This window comes from Silene latifolia, chromosome 10, assembly GCF_048544455.1.
Source record: "Silene latifolia isolate original U9 population chromosome 10, ASM4854445v1, whole genome shotgun sequence".
Lineage (NCBI taxonomy): Eukaryota > Viridiplantae > Streptophyta > Magnoliopsida > Caryophyllales > Caryophyllaceae > Silene > Silene latifolia.
Window position 1 is genome coordinate 86,802,531 of NC_133535.1, and position 20,192 is coordinate 86,822,722.

The following is a 20,192-nucleotide window of genomic DNA, read 5'->3' on the forward strand; positions in this document are numbered from 1 at the left end:
CCCGAGGTTGATTTCTATACACTTATCGTTTCTATTGTTTTATCGCTTTATGACTATAAATTGCATGTAAATTTTACGTTATAGTCCTGCAATTTAAGGGGTAGTATACGGATATTAACCCACAGTAGCGGGTTTAGCAAAAACCAATTCCTCACCACCGACATTAAACGTAAGAGTGCGCAACCCGACATCTATAACCGCTTGCGCAGTGTGCAAGAATGGTCTTCCCAAAATAATTGGGGTGTGATTATCTTCGGGTATGTCTAACACGACAAAATCGACAGGAATAAGAAATCTTCCTATTTGCACAGAATATCTTGCAGCACTCCTAAAGGTCGTGACAAGGTCCGATCAGCCATCTGGACCGTCATGTTGGTGCAATGGAATTTAGTGAATCCTAACCGTTTGGCCAAAGACAAGAGTAACACGCTAACACTTGCTCCTAAATCACACAACGCATTATCAATTAATTGAAGTCCAATGTGACACGGTATCGAAAAACTACCAGGGTCAGCAAGCTTAGGTGGGGTCCTATTTTGGAGGTGTGCAGAACACCCCTCTGTCAGAGCTACTGTCTCAACATCATCTATGGTCCTTTTACGCATTAATACTTCTCGCATAAATTTTAAATATGTAGGTACCTGTTTTAGCAGCTCGATAAACGGAACACTTACGTTCAAACCTCGCACAAGTTCACCGAAACGCGCGAACTCAGGCTCCGTCTTCTTGACCCTCTTCAGGCACCCTGGATATGGAGCATCTTCAATAGGAGCTCCGTTATGCGTGTCACGAATCAAAGCGTTATTAATCATACGCTTGCTCAATGGTCTCGATCGACCACTTTCATCATCAGAATCTCTCGATCGATCACAACTGTTACTCGATCGAGAGACTTCACCAACAGCAGTGCTCGATCGAGCTATAACGGCCTCTCGATCTAGATCTATCTCTCCATTTCCTCTCGATCGAGGAACAAAAACCTCTCGATCGAGAGCTGTCATACTGTCAGCAGCAGTAGCTTTGGAATTCGTGCCAGAAACATCGGTCCAGCAATATCGATCGAAATAAGTCGATCCGCTTCTCAATGTTATCATGTTCAGCGTTTCTTCCCTCTTTTCAGATTGAGAAGGCAGCTGTCCGGGTTGCCTCGTGGATTGATTTGCGGCGACTTGAGCTATTTGGGACTCAAGCAATTTGATAGTAGCATTGGTTGCTTGGTCCGACCTACTCACTTGTGTAGCGAGAGCTTGAATCATGGATTTCAGCTCTCCCACTTCTGAAATTCCTCCAGATGAAGAACTTTCTTGCTGCGGATTTGGAAATTGCGGAGGCTTTTGATAATTTGACACGGCTGTCGCAACTCTGTCAAAAATAAATGCCAACAAGCCTATACTATAAATAGCTAGGGAAGTCGGGTCGAATCCACAGGGAGGCTTTTGATAATTTTGCTTATGCGGCGGCACATAAGCTTGTTGCTGCGGTGGAGGAGTAGGATTAAGGATATTTTGACTCGACCATCGCAGATTTGGATGGACATAACCCGAATTGTACCCTTGACGGTACTGCTGGAAAGAAAAGACTTGCTCCCTATCAGCAAAACAGTCAATAGCAACGTGCCCCAGCTCACCGCATCTCTCACAAAGATTCGTATCGTCTTTTTTTAGCATGTGAACCGTTTGTTGACTCCTTGGAGACTCGCATCTCCAATTGGTCAAACCTAGCATTAAGCCTTTCGAACTTAGCATCCATATCCTCACATTCGACATTAGCTATCGTCCGTGTACCACTCCGCGGATTCCCGTATTCTGCAGTGTGATTAGCCATCTCCTCAATAAGCTTCCAGCCCTTATCATCATCAACCTCGCGCTGGAATCTGCCATTAGCTGCAACATCTAAAATGGCTCTATGATCATCATACAACCCATTATAAAATTGGTTGCACAAAAACCACTGTTGGAATCCATGATGGGGTACCGATCTCACAGCTTTCTTAAAGCGGCACCATGCTTCAAACAGATTTTCAGATCCCGTCTGTTTGAAATTGGTAATCTGGGCCCTCAATGCATTGGTCCTCTGCGGAGGAAAATACTTCTTATAGAAGGCTAGAGCTAGAGTAGTCCAATCCGTGATACCTGCTGCGTCTCCATCCAAATCCGTCAACCATTCCCTCGCATTATCGGTCAGAGAGAAAGGAAAGAGAACTTCCTTTATCTTGTCTTGGGTCACTCCCTTGGATGTAGGGATGGATGAACAGTAATCAGCAAATCTTTCCATATGCTTCCTAGGATCCTCGCCCGAGACCCCCCGATACAAATTCCGTTCGACCAAATTGATGTAGGACGGCCGAATGTCAAAGGTATTGCCGTCCTCATCGGTAGACAACTTGAACCCTTTCGGAATATAGTCAGCAGTAGGCTCCGAATGACTCGCGATATTAGGCATTCTGACTGGAATAATAGTCTCAAGAATAGAAGTTTTCTCAATAACCGAACTGTCAGAAGTACTCAAGACTTCCTCCCGACGAACTCTTTCTAACTCCATCTTTCTGCGTAAAAAGGACCTTTCGGGTTCAGGATCAGCCTCAACTAATTCACCCCTACGAGACCTGCGCATACACAGCTAAAAGGAAATAAATAAGAACAACCTTAAGGAAATTTAATTCCTTAAGACAAGACAGAAATAAACAACACAGATAATAATAAAAATTGCCTCCCCGGCAACGGCGCCAAAATTTGATGCGTGTCGTTCTACACCAAAAATAAATGCCAACAAGCCTATACTATAAATAGCTAGGGAAGTCGGGTCGAATCCACAGGGAGGTTTTTCTATTAACTGTAGTCTAATCTGTCGGTCACAACTGGGGGTTTGAATTTGATGTTCTAACTACTAAAGTTTAAGGGGAAGAGAAAATAAGGGTATATAAGAGAAAATAGAGAGGAAATGTAAATAAGCAATTAGATAAAGAGAGATATGCCAGGATTTCGGTACGCCGTGTTCTACACACTATCGGAATAACTAGGTCGGTAAGTTTATTAGTAGGAAGGGCTAGGTTATCTCCTTTCGGTCTCAAACCCGACTATACCTTTCGGTCTAAAGTCGCCTTAAGGTCATCCTACTTGACTTTCGCCCTCATAGGAGTTAATTATCAGAACTAAGCAAGTCTACCCTTCCAATCTTTCGATCCAGGTCGGGGTTAACTAAACAGACGGTCTCCTGCGTGCACTCATTTAACCGATCTACAAATAAATTGCTTAGACCTGATTCCTACTGCATAACTACCTTAGTAGTCGTCCTATCATGCTTCTAACACGGTTTCCCTCATCCCGGCATATAAAGAAATTAGCTACGCATGCTAATTATATTAACTAACACAGCTAATAACGAATTGCTAACGGAAAACATGATATGATGATAGTAAAAAGCAATAACGAGATTAGGGCCGAAATTAATAATGGTACTAATAAGAATAAATATAAAACAAAACAAGAGAAGAGATTAAGGGAAAGAATTATACTATAATAGCAAATCCGACATAAAGAACAACCAAATCCTAGATCGCAAAATTCCAAGCAGTGAACAGTAAACGCAGTAAAAATGTCTATGGAAAAGTGAATGATAGGTAAAAGATTATTAACCTAATAACTCGTCTTTTTGTTTTTATAACCAAAACTCCCGAGTAGTTTTATTAACCTACGGGCTCTAATAGCCCACGTAAAGGAGAACCTTTCGATCGAGAGGTTAAGGCTCTCGATCGAGCACAGGACAGATCGATCGAGCATAGGACAGCTCGATCGAGGGCTTGACAGCTCGATCGAGCACAGGGCAGCTCGATCGAGGGCTTGTGTTCCTCTGTGTTCTCGATCGACAGCCAAATGTGGTCGATCGAGATCTTCAGTCACTTCTCAGCTTTCGTAGTAGTTCTGACTTGCTTAATTTGGTTAACTTTCGTCTTCACACTTCCCCATGCATGAGTCCTTTGTCCTCTTTTCCGTCCATCTTCCAGAGATGCTATCTCGAGGCCTTAAAAGGTTGGTTTCCGCTACAAATCTGCAAAATAGTAATAAAAGCACAAAGTAGCCTATTCGGGGTATAAAGTGACATAATATCACTCAAATACATAGAAATGCGTGCCAAAAGAGACCGTAAAAGTCTATATAATATGCACGCATCATGAACCTCGAATAATTGGTTCGCCATAACCCATATGGCCATATGTCACTATTATCATTGTTATATCCAGGGCTTGTGGTACAACAACCTCGTACGTGCATGGAAAAACGTTGTATGTGCATTAAACAACCTCGTACGTGCATGAACTATGTAAAATCTCGTTTCCTAATAGACAGTCGTGAGGTTAATTGACAGTCCCCTTTGCACAAACTTACTTATCTGGGAGTGCTACCAACTTTTTAACAATATAATAACAAAGACTAAGTCTACAATCTACATCTCCGTCCATTAAATAAAAAGAATCAATAGTTTAAATGAAGAGAATTGCACCTTGAATAAGTTCGGAAGTCACAAGTTCAGAAACATTGGTTGCAAGTGGAAATATTTCTGATGCATTGACTTCAACAGTCACTTGATTTGAAGAGTTGTCATTGCTGTAACAATAATGAACAATAATGAAGAATAAACACCAACCCTAATTTGACAATTATACAGACTCTTTTTTCATGAAATTAAGTCCCAAATTTCAACATTTCTCCTAATTTGGGTAATTTCTGAACTCCCCATACCCTAATTTCTCAATTGCCCCAATTTCAATTCACGAAACCCTAATTTTGATGCACCTAAACAGAATTAGATACACATAACTAATGCTTTGACGATAATAAAGACTATGTAATTCACGAAATTCAGTCACTGATTTCACGATTTTAACCAATTTAGTAATGTATCAATTTCCCCATCCCTAATTTTCCAGTTTCCACAATTTAATTCACGAAACCTTAATTTATCAAACATAATTCATTTTTATGACTATAAACAAATAATCAAACCCTAAATTCAACTAATTTAATCAACGAATCAAAAAACTAAAAAGATATAAAACCTAATTTCACAAAAAGATTTATTATATTTTACCTCGTCGAAGCATAAGGATCCATTGATCGTCAGGTATGGTTGCTTTAGTCTCGACGATTGAACGTATAAGGCAGAGTTAGTTATGTCGAAGGCTTTGATAGTCGAAGAGAGATAAAGAAATATGAGAGATAAAGGAAAAATGGAAAATGAATGAAATCTGATTGTTTGGGTGTACGTCGAAGGATTTGGAGTTTGGTTGAGTTAATCTCACCTTCCGTAATATTATTAGATCTAAGGGATGTGAGTGGCTCTCATGGTTCTCATTATCTTGGTGGTTCTCACCGGATCCCGACCCCATATATATGTGTGTGTGTGTGTGTGTGTGTGTGTGTGTGTGTGTGTGTGTGTGTGTGTGTGTGTGTGTGTGTGTGTGTGTGTGTGTGTGTGTGTGTGTGTGTGTGTGTCATCGCATCAGTAGTAAATATATTTATCGTCGCGCGAGTAGTAAATGCAGAGGTATAGAATCAGCAAATGAAAAAGTTGTAACCTTTTTTACATTCATTAAGAGGAAGGTAGAGGGTTGAATGTTAAATTTTCATAGTAAACATGGGAAGATGAAGAGTAGAAATGAATATCATCCTATGGAAAATTTAACCTTGTAGGGGAAAATTTTTAAAAGTTGAATAAAATTAAATGTGTTACAGTGATATGAAATAAAATTAAATGTATTACGGAAGCCTTTTAATTAAATAGTATAGATGTTATAGCTATAGTGGGAGTTCAAGAGACCATCATTCATGATGTCGATTCAATTTCTTATGTCATTTAATTGGAGCTTTAAGTAATCAAGCATTCATGAGTTGTACGTAGATTGACTATTTGTAAACAACTATATCGATGTGGCATTTCCCATTTCCATGTGACATTTCCCATTTTCACGTGGCATTTTTTGTCTTGCCTTTTAATAAGATTTTATAGATTCCAAACAGCTTACCTTCTCAATTTCTACCATAAATACATATATACGAATATTGTTTTTATTGGTATTCTTTACAAAGCTAATACGCGTGTTAATTACATCTAACTTAAATCTAACTTAAATGTATTATTAATGTCATAAATTATTCTTAATAGTAAAGTAAAAGTATAATAATATTAATAGTTTAAGGCAAAAATAAATTTCTTTTTATCTCTTACTAATATTATATTAGTACCTTATAACATTAAATTAAAAGTACAGTTAAATTATGCAAATAATTTTATTGAGACTGCCTCTTTATAAATCAAATCTAAAAAATATCGTGTTGTAGCACGAGATCTACACTACTTAAGTAGTAAGATAAGTTACTTATTAAATACTCGACAAGCTACATGAAATGACTTGTTAAATAGAGCCTTACATATATTATGTTTACCTTGACTTTGTATTATGTTTCACTCTTCCTTTTGTTTTTCATTTTTCCTTTTTCGTATTTTGAGGTGTGCGTTCACCATGAACGGTTCTAAAGAATGGTTCATGTCAGTCAACCCCAAATCATTTTGGGATTAAGGCTCTGATGTTGTTGTTGTAAACAGAGCCTTACAAATCCGTTATAACATTCACATTGATATATGCCTCGTAACATTAATCATTTATGAATATTCTGAACAGGTCTGCATTAGGCATTCAATTGAAAGTGAGGGATCCCCGTTTCTGCTAGTTCAACGTTATTTTTTTTTTAATCAATATATGCTCGGTAATATGGAGTAGTTTTGAGGCTTTACGCCATTTGAACGTAAGAAACGGAGTTGTCGCACGTCTGCACGGTTAAGAGGGGTGGCACAAGGGAGAGGACGGCGCCAACGCGGGTGTTAGATGGGAGAGGCGAGGAGATGAGGACTCTTGAAAGAGGATTGGTAATGAGGACGAGATGGTAAAATGTGTATTCATTGAAAAAAATGTGTATTGAAACCATGAATACCAAAAAAAAAGTATCTAAAGAAAATAGTGGATTAAAGCACCTCATATGAAATCCTCATTAATGGTACTCCTATGGAAAAAGTTGAACTTTGCTGTGGGATTAGGCAAGGTGACTCATTATCCCCTTATATCTCCGCGCTTTGTACGAAAGTACTATCTCAAATGATTATCTATGCCCAAGATGGCAACCTCATTAAGGGTATTAAGATATGCAAGAACGGACCGGAAACATCCCATTTATTGTTTGCAGATGATTCGCTCTTCTTCATCCGTGGTGACTATGGGCATATGGATTTTCTTATGAACATAATCGATGAATACTGTGCTGCTTCTGGGCAATGCTTTAATAAAGATAAGTCTTCTATTTTTTTCTGTCCAAACTGCTCACTTATGACGGTCAAGAAGTGCCTGACTGAGTTTAAATTTGCTCCTAAGCATGATCTTGGTAACTATCTAGGCTTACCAACGAGTATTGGGTCTTCTAAGAGGGATTTATTTAAATTTCTGGTTGAAAAAACTAAGCGAAGGCTATCCTCCAGGAATAATATTCTTCACTCTGCGACTGGTAAACTAACTCTTATTCGTTATGTTCTTTCTTCACTATCCATTTTCTCTCTATCGGTATTTCGCATACCGGTAAGTGTAACATCAAAACTTCAGTTTTTGATGGTGCATTTTTGGTGGAGTGGAACTAGAACTAATAAGTCTATTCATTGGTGTAGTAAAGACTTCCTTAGTAGGCCTGTGGGAGAAGGGGGTCTTGGTCTTTGAAATATTAGATGCATTAACCAAGCCTTCCTTGCCAACTCTGCTTGGAGAATCTTATGTGACCCGAGAAGTCTTATTAGTAAAGTTATTGGTCCCAAACTTGGTATTCAAGATGATATTTTTTTCCAGACCCGTTGGAAGGCTCCCCAGGTGTCGTCATGGGCTCTAAAAAGCCTTGTCTGGGGATCCGATCTTATCTACAACAATATTGCTTGGACTATTGGATCTTCTTCTCGCCTTAATGCTTGGAAGAGCAAATGGATAGAGGGTTATAGTCTTCATTATCTTTGTGGGGATTTCATCGATGCTCCTATTAATTCCACGCTACGGGTTAGTGACCTTCATGATAGTCATAGGAGATAGGATCTCTCATCTCTTGGCTTCGATCTCATCTCTTGGCTTCGATTGGGCTGAGGGAGTTACAAAGAAAATTCTCGCAACTTATATCATGTGTCAACCCACATATGACTCTTTCTATTGGAAATTCTCTAAACATGGTGTTTTCACTGTCAAGTCGGGATACTATGTTGCTGTTATGGCCTTATCTAACGGGCCTACCTCGACTGCTGATCGCTCTAGAATGTCTACAGCAATTGTGACTTTTTGCAAATCAAAGCTATGGAAGTTGCCTATCTCTAACAAACTAAAGGTGTTTTTATGGAAATTTATGGCTAATGCCCTTCCAGTGGGCTCTGAATCCCTCAAACGAAAAATGAATTGGCGCTCCTCCTGTACTCTTTGTGATGGCTCGTCTACTTGTGTGGAACCTATTTGTCACCTCTTCAGAGATTGTAGCTTTGCAAAGGCTCTATGGTTTGGCTGTCCTTTAGGACTTAGAATCACTGGGGGGTTGGACATTGATGTTAGGGTTTGGGTCATAAACTGGGTTTCTTATATCCTAATTGGCCCAGATCCTAACACTCTCCTTTTTCCCCTTATCGCTACCCTTTTGACAATTTGGTGTTACAGGAACGATATGGTCTTTAAAAACCGTCGCCTTGGCCTACGAGTGCTCTCAATTCTATTCTTGGTGATATTCATTGTATGAATGAGGTGGTGTGAAGTAAGGATGCTAGCCTCCCTCGTGCGTCTTTGTTGAACTCCTCTCCTGATTTTGGATTAGCTAAGAGGATTAGAAACTCCTTCCCCTTTTGGATTGTTGGTGGACCTGGGTGCGGAAATACTTGCACTGTGAAGTGTAATGCTGCTTAGAGGACTGATAGAAGTGCTGGCATAAGGTGATGCTTGTTGGATGGTAATGGGACCTTAACGAATACTGCCCATGCTCGCTCGCTTGCCTCTTCTGCCCTCCTGCATGCATGCTCAAGGACATGCAGCTATCATGGCGCTCAAATGGGCCTTGAACGAAGGGTACCTTCATGTTAGACTTGTTACAGATTGTCTTGTCTTAGTTATGCAGTTTGCTAGAGCGGAGAAGGTGATTGCTTCTATCAATTGCATTATCCATGATATTAAGTCTATTGCGTCTCAGTTTCACTGTTGCTCTCTTAGTTTCCGTCCTAGGGGAGTGAATAGGGTAGCTCATAATCTTGCTCAGGGAGCTCTTTTGGAAGCTATGCTAAAAAAAAAAAAAAAAAAAAAAAAAAAAAAAAAAAAAAAAAAAAAATCAATAGATATTATCCATTATTCCAAACCAAATATAACACCACTACATCACCAATTGCCTAAGCCATCCCAGGCGCAGCCTAGTATGTCACTCTTCAGTCACCTATAGGCTACAACGGTTAAATGATCCCAACCGACAGCCCCAAAGACGGTACCCATTTAGCTGCATGAAGCGTGAATGACCCTACAAAGTATACACATCTTGTGTCAGCTACAATGGTTAAACGCATTGCCGAAACTGTAAACAGATTGAACACAATTTTTGGTTAGCTAATGTAGACAATTTATAAATACCAGAAAAGTCTACAAAAAGACATCAAAACAATTAATAATGTTAATAAGAAAGGGGGTAGAAGGAAAACGACGTAGTTGAAGTCCAGTTAGAGAAGGCGTTGGGAACGGAGACGGTCATTCAAACCGAACAAGTGGGTTGGATCTGTAATTGGGTCAATCAAGGGGTAAATGAGGCCGCCGAAGATTGGCCAAAGCTCAGCCACATCTGTGGCGAATGGGCTGTGAGATATAGGGAGGAAAAATGGGAGTGAGGTGGCTTTGGTGGTACAAGGCGATGAGCGGTTGGTTGAGTTTAGTTGGGGATTCTAGAGAGCTTTCTCTCTTTAAGTTTTAAGAGATAAGAGTGATGTCAGTATTTCGTAAATAACATGAGGCAGGGAAACTTATTTCTACTTTGTAATTAACAGGAATCGCTGTTAATTCCAATTTACCTTATTGGTACAATTTCTGATGATATAGTATACCAGGTATACCTTTGAATTTTTCGTTGCTAGCCCCTTATCTCTTGTGATTGAGACCTGAACAGTTCCAAGGAAGGCAGCTAGTGTCAGCATATCACCGATACCAATTCATAATTTCGATAATATAAAGCATACATTGGAGAAGCTCTCACTCATACTAACTCCACTATAGCCCTAAGCCATGTATTCGAAATTTAGAATATAACATGTCAGTATAATCAATCAAGTTCTTTCAGGCAAGCAAGCTTGAGTGAGCAGACGTTGCTGTCAACTCACATTAATCACCTAACCATTCTTTGATTTCCCGAAAATAGAAGATACAACTAGATGAGATGAATTAACATATCAAATCATTAATGAATGTACAGACATCATCCAATCTCCCATGTAGCCAGGTTAAGTGATGACTAAACATGGAAATGGGTGCAGGATACGAAAGCATGCCAGGAAGCTGATATATGACGCACCATCTATGTATAACACCTCAGCCAGACCAACCGACACAATAGCCCTCAAGCACTCCGGACTACGTAAGTGTAAACTAAAAGAAACCACAAGGACAATTTTGATGCTGACAGGTTTTGAACCCATGTCATGACTATAACTACCCAATGCTAACAGTTCGTTCAAAACAAGAATCTAATCTCTCTCTAAAAACTTTACTCTCCCCTCTCTCTAAAAACACAAAACTAACCCTAATTTTTTCATTGTTCCGCCGCCTCCCCTCACATCACACTTCCCCTCTGCTCCTCCTACCCTTTCGCCGGAGATGGGTTCAACTTTGAACCTATCTCCGGCGATTGCACCTCTCCCGTTTCTGTTTCTGCCCTATAAGCCTTGATCGCGCCCTCCTCCTTGACGGCGCTCGTCTCTGCCGCGATCGTCCGGCTGGCCGTGATGTTGGTTGTTGTGTCGGTGCTCCGAGGTCGGTCCGTTCCTCCATTCCCCTGTCCTGTCATCGAAGTCTTGCTTGCCCAGAGGTGTTCCCCTCTCCCTCTCCCATTTCCTCATCCCTGGTATGTTCCCCTTGTCGGTGTGTATTCTGTTTTGGTCGATGAGTATATACTCATCTTGTTGTAGTTTTGTTTGTGGTGCTAGTTTTTGGGACGATTTGGTGTTTCCCCTTCCCCTTGCCCCTTGCCCCTTCCCCCACCGATCGGTTCCACTTACTGGTCTTCTAGTGTCGGTCTGAGTCGATCTCTTGGTTGGTGTGTTTGCTTGTAAGCCGATGGTCCTGGGGTTTTTTGTTGGAATTTGGAGTCTCGGTTTATGTCTTAGGTCTTGGGGTCTGTCGTGTGTCTCGTGAAGGCAGGTTGGGGCCGTTTGTTTCTTGGATTGGCGCGACGTCTTGGCTGGGGTGTTTGTCTCGTCTGTTGGAGAGGTGCTGGGTAGGGTGGTGTCGGGTTCTTGGGTAGTGTCGTTGGTGGGTCGGATGCGGTGGTTTCACCATTGATTAATATGTATTTCTGTCTTTTTCTGTTTTTTGTTAATTCAAATAATAAGCTTTGGTTGTTGGTTTGGGGTGTCCTGTCCCCTTACCCCCAGGGTAATTAGGATGAATGGTACTTTAGGGGATGTTTATATGGTTTCCCCCTTTGTTTTCTACCTTTTTACTCGCTCCTCTTGGTTACGAGGTTCTGGTCAGCGGGGGTTGTGTCCTAAAGTGTAGGAGTTTGCTCTCCTCTGGAGACAGATTTTTGTGGTCTGTTTTCTGCTTTTTCTTTCTACGTCCTTGGGGCGTAAGTGCACTTTGTTCTCTCTCGTTGGGTCAAGAGGCTCGTTGGTTTCCAGATAAGGTGTATAACAACCAAGGAGATGAATCTCCGAGACGCTCTCTTAGGTCTTGTTGCAGGTATTTCTCCGAAGTTGTATCATTAAAGACGAGTAACAATGAGTTTGTGGAGGCACGTTGGCTTTCTAAGGAAGATTTTCACAGCCAAGGAGATTCTGAATCTCCGAGACCCTTTCTTGGGTTTTGTTGCAGGTATTTCTCAGACGCTACATCAATCAAGACAAACAAAGATGGGTATTTTCCTTGGGTCGGCGTTGCTCATCCATTAGCGATTGGGGTAGATTTGGATTTTGAAGAGCGTGTTCAGACTTCCGTCTTACGCCATCAGCACTATGTTCTTAACCGATGCAATTTTTACCTTATTTTAGTTTATGTGATTAGTAGTACTCTAGTGTTCTATGTTGTAGTCTATAGGTATGGTTTAGTGAGCCGTACCACTATAATGTAAAACTCTTTCTTCACGGCTGTCAAAAAAAAAAAAAAAAAAAAAAAAAAAAAAAACTACCCAATGCTGGCTGGTACCTGCCACATATTTAGAATATAAAATGCTACTAATTCGATTCAAAAGCCCCTACACAACTTGCGATCAAATTTGAACATTGTCTTATCTTTAGCATAATGATCATTCATCATCATCTGAAAGTGCATGATACGACCAGCAACTCATGATATGAAAGACTAACCTAGTATGTTTGTGCACTATGAAAACATGCTAGTGAATAAAACTGTTTTCACATATGACCATCGAAATGTTATCCAGCACAGAACTCTGAAGCTCAACTATCATTGTCCCGTAGGACTGGTGACTCTTACTCCAACAAGCACCACTTCAGTATGGAGAACGTGAATAGATATTTCGTGAATTCCGGATGTAACTTAGACTCTCATTAAGGGAACAACTAATCTCATCCTCAGTATTTGTTTTCTTTAAGAGGGTGTTTCTAAGATCCTACAAGCTTCATCCCATTTATATTGACCTTTTCAAATTTGATTATCAACTTTGACCATCATCCTCTCCAAATACATGTAAAAGTATGATGTCAAATGTCATGTTTGATATTAAAACACAATTATTTTCACATTCTTTTATAAAAGCTTTGACTACTGTATAGGGTGAGAAAACATGTCAAAACTGAATACCAAAGTCAAAAGGAAACAAAATCCCTCATTTATATAGTAAGTTGGGTTGGAGGAAAATAAAGGAGGGGGAAAAGAGTTTACTCGTACATGCAAAAAAAAAAATATATATATATATATCAACATAGAAAATATTTGGAAGGTAAACATCCTTGCTCCATTGCCCTTCCTCTCGCACCTATCCTCTTCCTTTCCCTCCTAAGATTGTACCAAACAAGCCCTAATGGAAAGGTCTCGACTGGAAAAGGAAGGAAAACTAGGAACTAGTATCAAACTAGAATGGTAGATAATTACTGGCCACGAATTTCATCTTGTCTACGTGGAACTAGTAACATACTAGCATGGAGTAGAAACCACCCATTTCTATCAAACACTCAAGAAAGACACTAGAGCTTGACGTAACACTTACCAAACAAACAATTAAGATCTTCAAGAGGACACTAGAGCTTGACGTAACACTTACCAAACAAACAATTAAGATCTTCAAGAGGGATCTAAGTGCCTGAACTTGCATATACCACGACGCTGTTCTTTGAAGGAGTCACGAATAGACTTGACCAAAGAGCTTATGACCTCAACTTGGCCCAATTCTTCATGCTGCTCCTGAGATAATGTTACAGGTTAATGGAAATTAAAACTGAATTGATTAATTGAAAAAAAAAGTTCAGAAATAATACCACTTCCGTAAGACGATCATCAAAACTCCCAGATTCACCATTAGGAGGCATGAAAATCTTGCGGTAAGCCGCTCTCAAGCTCTTAATCTAAGTCCTTGCAAAGATTTGGATAATAAATATCTAACAAGTACTGAAAATGTAAATAAAACTTGTGACAACTAAATTAAATATCACCACAGATTGAATAGAAGCTAAAACAACATTGTTACCCCAATGTCTCAAGGACTTCTGCAAATTGCAGGGTAAAAGGAAAAAGAGTGTGTGTGTGTGTGTGTGTGTGTGTTAAGTGTACGCACCAATACCCCTGTGTTCGAACAGAGAGTCTGTTTTCAGATTACCCAAAATGAATTGCATCAAAATTGCATCGAATGACTACTACTTCACAATTCCATCAATAATTCATGGCCAAACAAAGAATAATGAATCTTTGGTTCTATTGGAAATAACTAATAACTTCTAGAAAGTCACAGAATAATAGTCTGAATATGATGACACACCATCTAGGACAAGCTAATGTTACAATCGAGGAAAAGTCTACCTTCACTTTCAAATGAGAAAAAACACTTCTAAAGAATTGGAGTGTGAATTTTCGCTGCTATTGTTATTTCAACTTTAAACATACAGACATCAGATATCAAAACCTCTTTCTGTATCACTTGAATACTGAGCTTTTAATAACACCAAATAGCTTAAAAAAGAAGTTCACCTCTGTAACTGAGAACCCACAACGCCTAAGGCCTACTAAGTTCAAACCTCGAATCTCAGTTCTTTCACCGGAAACCATCATGAACATTGGTACATCTTGAGAAACCTTGAACAGTTGAAAGTAACAACAATTTATTCAATCATCCTCTGAAGGTTACAAGAGATCATATAATATCAGCAAACTTCAGGCACATGATAGAAGTAGTACACATACCACCGACCCACCACCAATGAAACAAAATGAGCCAAGGTGGCAGTGCTGATGAACAACCACAGCACCAGCCGTGTGAACATAGTCCTATTTCCAATTTTTTGATGAACGAAAATGAGAATGTTAGTTGAAAGCACTGAAAGAAATGAACATGAACAACAACCGAAATGATTTACTTGAGAGACCACACTCACTTTCACTACTACATGACCAGCCAACAAGGTATTATTTGCTAAAATATTTTTACTTCCAATTTTACAGTCATGAGCAATATGGCATGAACCCATGATAAGATTCTCGTCACCAATGACCTGCAGAAGGGTGGAAGTGGTGAAGACAAGCAAGTTGCCAAGAAGAACAACGCGGAAATTAGCCTAAACAACATAGCATCAGGTGTTTCGATTTGAACTAAAGCCAAACTTCACACCGTCTTATCATCTGGTTTAGACGATCTATGGATTGAGCTATATTCTCTTATGTCATTGTTGTCCCCAACATAGAGGAAACATTCATCCCCAGTCTGCAATCAAGAGAAAGGACAAGTAAGCAACTCTTCTAACTAATGCTATCTTCAACGTAATTTAAAAACGGCAAAAACCAAGACATTTAGCGAAACAAAGATAATAACAAACAATTTCATTACGATGTCGACATGCCCCATCTACACACATCTCTAGCTTTTCTTACTACATTACACTGTTCTATATGTAGTGACAGTCAAGAGAGAGCAATCGGCTTGATAGAGACATAGAGAGAAACAGACAGTTACATAACTCCACGCAAACTAATGATCTAAAAGCTGTACAAAGCATCATAGCTAGAAATTCTCTCTTTCTTTCCCCTTGCCAGTTGGCTGTTACTATTAAGAGTCGTTTGGTTCAACAATACAGAATGGAATGGAATGGAATGGAATGGAGTTTGATAGTATTAGGGGTATGAGGTTCTAAATCCATACTTGCTTAGGGAGGGTTATGGGACACCAAGGGTTTGGGGTGGAGTTAGAATCCTTTAGGTATCGAACTCCATTCTAAGTCACACCAACCAAATAATGGAATGGCTCAAATACATTCCATTCCATTCTAATGGGGCCAACCAAAAGTATTAAGAACCTGATCAAGGAATGAATTACTATCTGATAAGAGCGTGATACCAGACACCTGTTAAGTAGCAACCGAAGATGGCAACCCGTGTTCAAGTAAGTCACATGAAGCCATGAAGATACTTTAGTTTTTAAAAAAATAAAATTGTGAAATAAGAAACTAAAGAAGTTTACTTTGTCATCCTTAATTTTTATTACTAATAAGAATGGTATTATCTTGGCGTACCTCATCAATAGGAGTAAATGAATAAAGATATTATGCATAAATATTGGTGCTATGAAGTATAAGAACGTTTTTATGCCAGTTCAAGATTCAAGGACCAAAAAAATGCCTTAAAAAACTTCCAATATCCAAGAATGACTTCCTCGAGTCCTTTTTTTTTTTTTTTTTTTTTTTAAACTAGAAGAATGGACGGAATCAATAGCACCTTGCATAATATACAAGAGCTTCTTTAACTTAGCACAACATATGAAGTAAACATCTACATATAAAACTTATATAGCTTGACGTTTTTAATGTGAATTTCAGGCACTAGGATAAAAGCACAATCCTTCCATTTTAAAACAAGAAACAACTATGTCAATATACACAAATTGCAAAAGCCAAATATAATTATGGTATCATGGGAAGCCCACTGGACTTTCATTGAATATTGCTTTGCCATACAGCTACCCCAATGCTCGTTTCGGTCATATAGCACCACTGTTACAAAACTCATGCCCAACCACATAGTTCAAAACTACGTTCATAATCCCTATATAATGTTTTTAAACTCCCAAGCAACAATTTTAAACACGTTCTAGAAATCATCTGCTTAACGTCATATTGTACTCAAAAGTATCAACAATTATAGCATCTGTGTATGAATGAAGAAAGAATTAAAAAAGCGACCTTATATTTCAAGTCCTGGCACTTGACACCCACAACAGCATGATGGCCGATCACATTGTTGGATCCGATAACAGTCTTGCCTGGCAGCTCATCACCAACAACAGCACCACTGACCCACCACCAAATAAAATTGAAAACCAATAACCTCCCAATCAAATTACAAATTTATAAAACGGGACGAAAAAAACTAACGTCATAAGCGTGCAGTGATCACCCAATTGGGTATTCCCAAAAATGTGAGTTCCAGAATACAATTTACAAGCATTTCCCAATTTAGCTGATGATCCAACAGTACAAAATGGGCCAATTGACACACCCTAACAAATAAAAACACAAAAATCCCATTTTCAATAAAAGATAAGTACATATTATGAAATTAAATAAGGCGAAGTTAAATTAGAGAAACCCACATGACCAAGTGTTGCATTTGGGTGTACAATGGCAGTTGGATGAATGAGATTTGAAGTCCAAGCTTCTTCTTCTTCATCATCATCAGCTGTTACACCTACATAGTACATACAATCATATTCTAAAATCAATCATAATTATTAATAATAATAATAATAATAATAATAATAATAATAATAATAATAATAATAATAATAATTTGGGGGTGAATTTAGAGAGGGATACGAGAGTGAAGTCTGAAGGAGGACAAAGAAGAGAGTTGGGAAAGTTGCTTGGCGTTGCGCGCTTTTACGAGCAAGTTCATTGTCAAGTACGACTGTACGAGTATCAATCAGACTTTCGAAACACAAATGCACCGGCTGAGTTTTCTACGATACTTCCAAGTCCCAAGTCCTATGTCCAACGCCTTCAACGGCTCCAGTGGGTTCGAACTTGGATGGTTCGGTTTATACGGTAAAGGTAGGCTGAGCAAAAATTTACCATACAATATACGGATACGATAAGATACATGAATTTCGTGTATACGATATGATTTTTCGAAAACCGTATCGGGTTTGGGTTTGGGTTCGAGTTCAGGTTCGACTCTTAACTTAAATGTTAATTCGACGACTTTAGTCTAATTCACATGTTAAGATTAAATGTTAATTCGAAACCGTATCGGGTTTGGGTTCGGGTTCGACCTTCCTTATTGGTTTAAGTGCGTGATAATGTCATACACCGGGTACACCTAAGTATTTTTTTGTTTATTATGACCCTAATGCTTACAAAATTCACCATTCAATCTCTCTAGTCCCACCCTACTATCGTTCACTTCATCTATTTAAAAGAGGACTGATATTCATCGTCGACGTTTTAGTAACTATCGCCGACGTTTTCATTCCAAAAGACGATAATACCCTTTGCACATTTACACGCATTTCTTTCTCTAAACAATTTTCTCTCAAATTCTACTAAAAACCAACTGCATTTCGAACTCCCATTTGCATTAAACCAATAAAAAATGTTAGAAATTAACGCACATTGACTAGACTCAATCCCAACGTAACTCCATGGACCTAACGACAACATCTAACATTTAAAAAAAAAACGTTCACCATGGCACAAACGTTGAAACTCAACGTTGCACCATGGTTACACGTTGAATTCCGACGTTAGCCCGTGGCAGCCACGTTGATATTCAACGTTTCACCATGGCATCCACGTTGAGTTCCAACGTTGCTCCATGGCCAGCCAACCCAACAATCCTTCGACAAACCCAATCGAAAACGAAATACATCAATTAATCTAACAACAAACAACTATTAAAGTCGGGCTATTAAAGTTATACAAATTAATTTTACAATAAAACTAATTACTAAACTAATTTAAACAAAAGAAAAGTGATTAACCCTTTGGTTTTGGACGGCGGTTAGTGGCGTTGTGGTGTCGGTGTAGCTGTGGTAGCAGTGGCGTGACAGTGGTGGCGGCGGCGTGGGATGGAGGTTGAGGAAGGCTTGGGTGTTGAGTTTTTTGGGGTTTTTCAATTAGAGAGGAAATGGGGTTGGTGAGATGCGGTGAAGGGCGTTGTCGTCTTTTGCAATGAAAAGTCGACGATAGTTACTAAAACGTCGACGATGTTTACAAATCGGGATTTAAGAATGTTCTATAATCACGTTTTAAATCCTTTTTTATTTGCAATTGTGGTCGTAATTTGTAAGTCTTATAAATTCAGTTATGGTGTGTTTGGGAACAAAGATTATATTCTCAAATTCAGATTTGGACCAATTTGCATGTTTGGCAAACCTATTAGATTTAGATTTCCAAATCCCTACAAAATCCAAGTAAGGCTAAAATAAATTCATTTGAAATCCAGTATCTAACCCCCCTCATTTCCAAATCTTTATTTCACTTTGCTAAATTTAAAACAGATTTTCTAACATGTGTCCTTAGGGCACATGATAATAAGCTAAATAGGGAAATATTGTTGAGAATAATATTTCATGATAAATTAGAGTTGAAACTCATATTTACCATAATTAGTGTAATAATCTTGAAAATCTTCCCCTATTTAGCTTTTTATCATGTGCCCTAAGGGCACATGTTAGAAAAACCCAATTTAAAATGAGGCATTTCAAATTAAATTCTTGTTGCCAAACACTCTCTTAATGCATTTCAAAACAAATTTTAATATGTCATTAAATGAGACATTTATAACACATTAAAGGCTATTTTTACGTAAGGATTATGAATATTATAACTAGTTTTTGCACCCGTGCTTAATGCACGGATTCAAACGGAGATTTACCATTTCAGAGGGTGAGATGTTACTACTTAGTAAGAATATAGATGATGTTTAAGTCGAGAAAGAGTGGTACATCTTGGACCTATTTTTCATTTTTCTGAGTGGTTAGTTCATATACATGAATTGAATATTCAAAATAAATATTTGTTGTATTATTTCTCTTTTCTCAATAAAAAATAACTATTTTCTCAAGTTTTTACTCGTTGTCCAATTACCATCTATGTTAGAATTAAGAAGTTGTTTGTAATGTCATGAATAGTGTTACTTCCTTTGAATTTCGTTACATTTAAAATGGAGAATCTTAATTTTATAGATTCATTAGCTTTGTGGATAATACTAATGGTTGGAAAAGAAAGATGTGCTTAATTACAAGGTGAATACATGAAAAAAAAATTACAATTATGTCAAAATTTATGAAGACCAAATTATCAACTGTGCTTTCATAACTACTAATATTATTTCATAAGACATTTGTATTATAAAATCCGTTTAATAATATTATTTAATTTGTTCCAAATTTTAAATTGTAATAAACAAAGAGAAATGTAGTAAAATACACAATTGGAGATAAACACTCTCAATGCCATTGTGAAACTTGTTTTTTTTTTTCTAAAATGCCATCTAATATTTCTTCTATAGTCTCCCCTCTAAAATATACTTAGCTTATTTAATTGTCATTGGGTAACATAAAATTTAATAAATAAATAATTTTATTGGAAAAAAAAGGTACTACAACTCCAATATTTATCCCAGGTTCTTAACCTTTTGCTTGGCTGCCAAAAGAAATCAATTGAGTTTAATCAAATGAAGGTATGTTTGGTCAATAATATTGAGAGAGACGGTCTCATACTCA

The 20,192-nt window shown here is 38.4% G+C and overlaps 2 protein-coding genes across 9 annotated transcripts; both read right to left on the reverse strand.

The window, feature by feature from the left end:
• Positions 1 to 299: 299 nt before the first annotated feature.
• On the reverse strand, positions 300 to 5,111 carry LOC141607860 (uncharacterized). The gene is made up of 6 exons (XM_074427208.1): positions 5,089 to 5,111; positions 4,501 to 4,604; positions 3,280 to 3,352; positions 1,952 to 2,605; positions 1,004 to 1,362; positions 300 to 745 (listed from the first exon to the last, which is right to left on the reverse strand). Exons 1-6 carry the CDS (start codon positions 5,109 to 5,111, stop codon positions 300 to 302), a joined length of 1,659 nt encoding a protein of 552 aa, XP_074283309.1.
• Positions 3,501 to 17,458, reverse strand: LOC141605713 (putative acyl-[acyl-carrier-protein]--UDP-N-acetylglucosamine O-acyltransferase, mitochondrial). 8 transcript variants are annotated; one of them, XR_012526441.1, is made up of 12 exons: positions 17,284 to 17,455; positions 17,061 to 17,155; positions 16,843 to 16,967; positions 16,651 to 16,759; positions 15,087 to 15,179; positions 14,854 to 14,970; positions 14,663 to 14,746; positions 14,450 to 14,554; positions 13,744 to 13,830; positions 13,530 to 13,669; positions 10,150 to 10,194; positions 9,379 to 9,566 (listed from the first exon to the last, which is right to left on the reverse strand). XR_012526441.1 is itself a non-coding variant. In XM_074424588.1 (11 exons), exons 1-10 carry the CDS (start codon positions 17,360 to 17,362, stop codon positions 13,550 to 13,552), a joined length of 1,014 nt encoding a protein of 337 aa, XP_074280689.1. In that variant the 5' UTR covers positions 17,363 to 17,456; the 3' UTR covers positions 3,501 to 4,604; positions 13,530 to 13,549. The 8 variants fall into 8 exon arrangements, 2 of the variants coding, with proteins under 2 accessions (XP_074280689.1, XP_074280690.1); XR_012526442.1 differs by having other exon boundaries at positions 9,379 to 9,620; XR_012526439.1 differs by having other exon boundaries at positions 10,108 to 10,194.
• Between the last annotated feature and the right edge of the window lie 2,734 nt (positions 17,459 to 20,192).

Excerpts from the sequence above, each read along its gene's own strand:
- LOC141607860 (XM_074427208.1), bottom strand. The coding sequence starts at position 5,111 with ATGGATCCTTATGCTTCGACGAG. Across the intron at positions 4,605-5,088 it reads GATCCTTATGCTTCGACGAG|CAATGACAACTCTTCAAATC; the intron begins GTAAAATATAAT and ends TTATTGTTACAG. Across the intron at positions 746-1,003 it reads CAAAGCTACTGCTGCTGACA|GGTGCCTGAAGAGGGTCAAG; the intron begins GTATGACAGCTC and ends CTCCATATCCAG.
- LOC141605713 (XM_074424588.1), bottom strand. The coding sequence starts at position 17,362 with ATGAACTTGCTCGTAAAAGCGCGCAACGCCAAGCAACTTTCCCAACTC. Across the intron at positions 15,180-16,650 it reads GCCAGGACTTGAAATATAAG|ACTGGGGATGAATGTTTCCT; the intron begins GTCGCTTTTTTA and ends TCTTGATTGCAG. Across the intron at positions 13,670-13,743 it reads ATGATCGTCTTACGGAAGTG|GAGCAGCATGAAGAATTGGG; the intron begins GTATTATTTCTG and ends ACATTATCTCAG.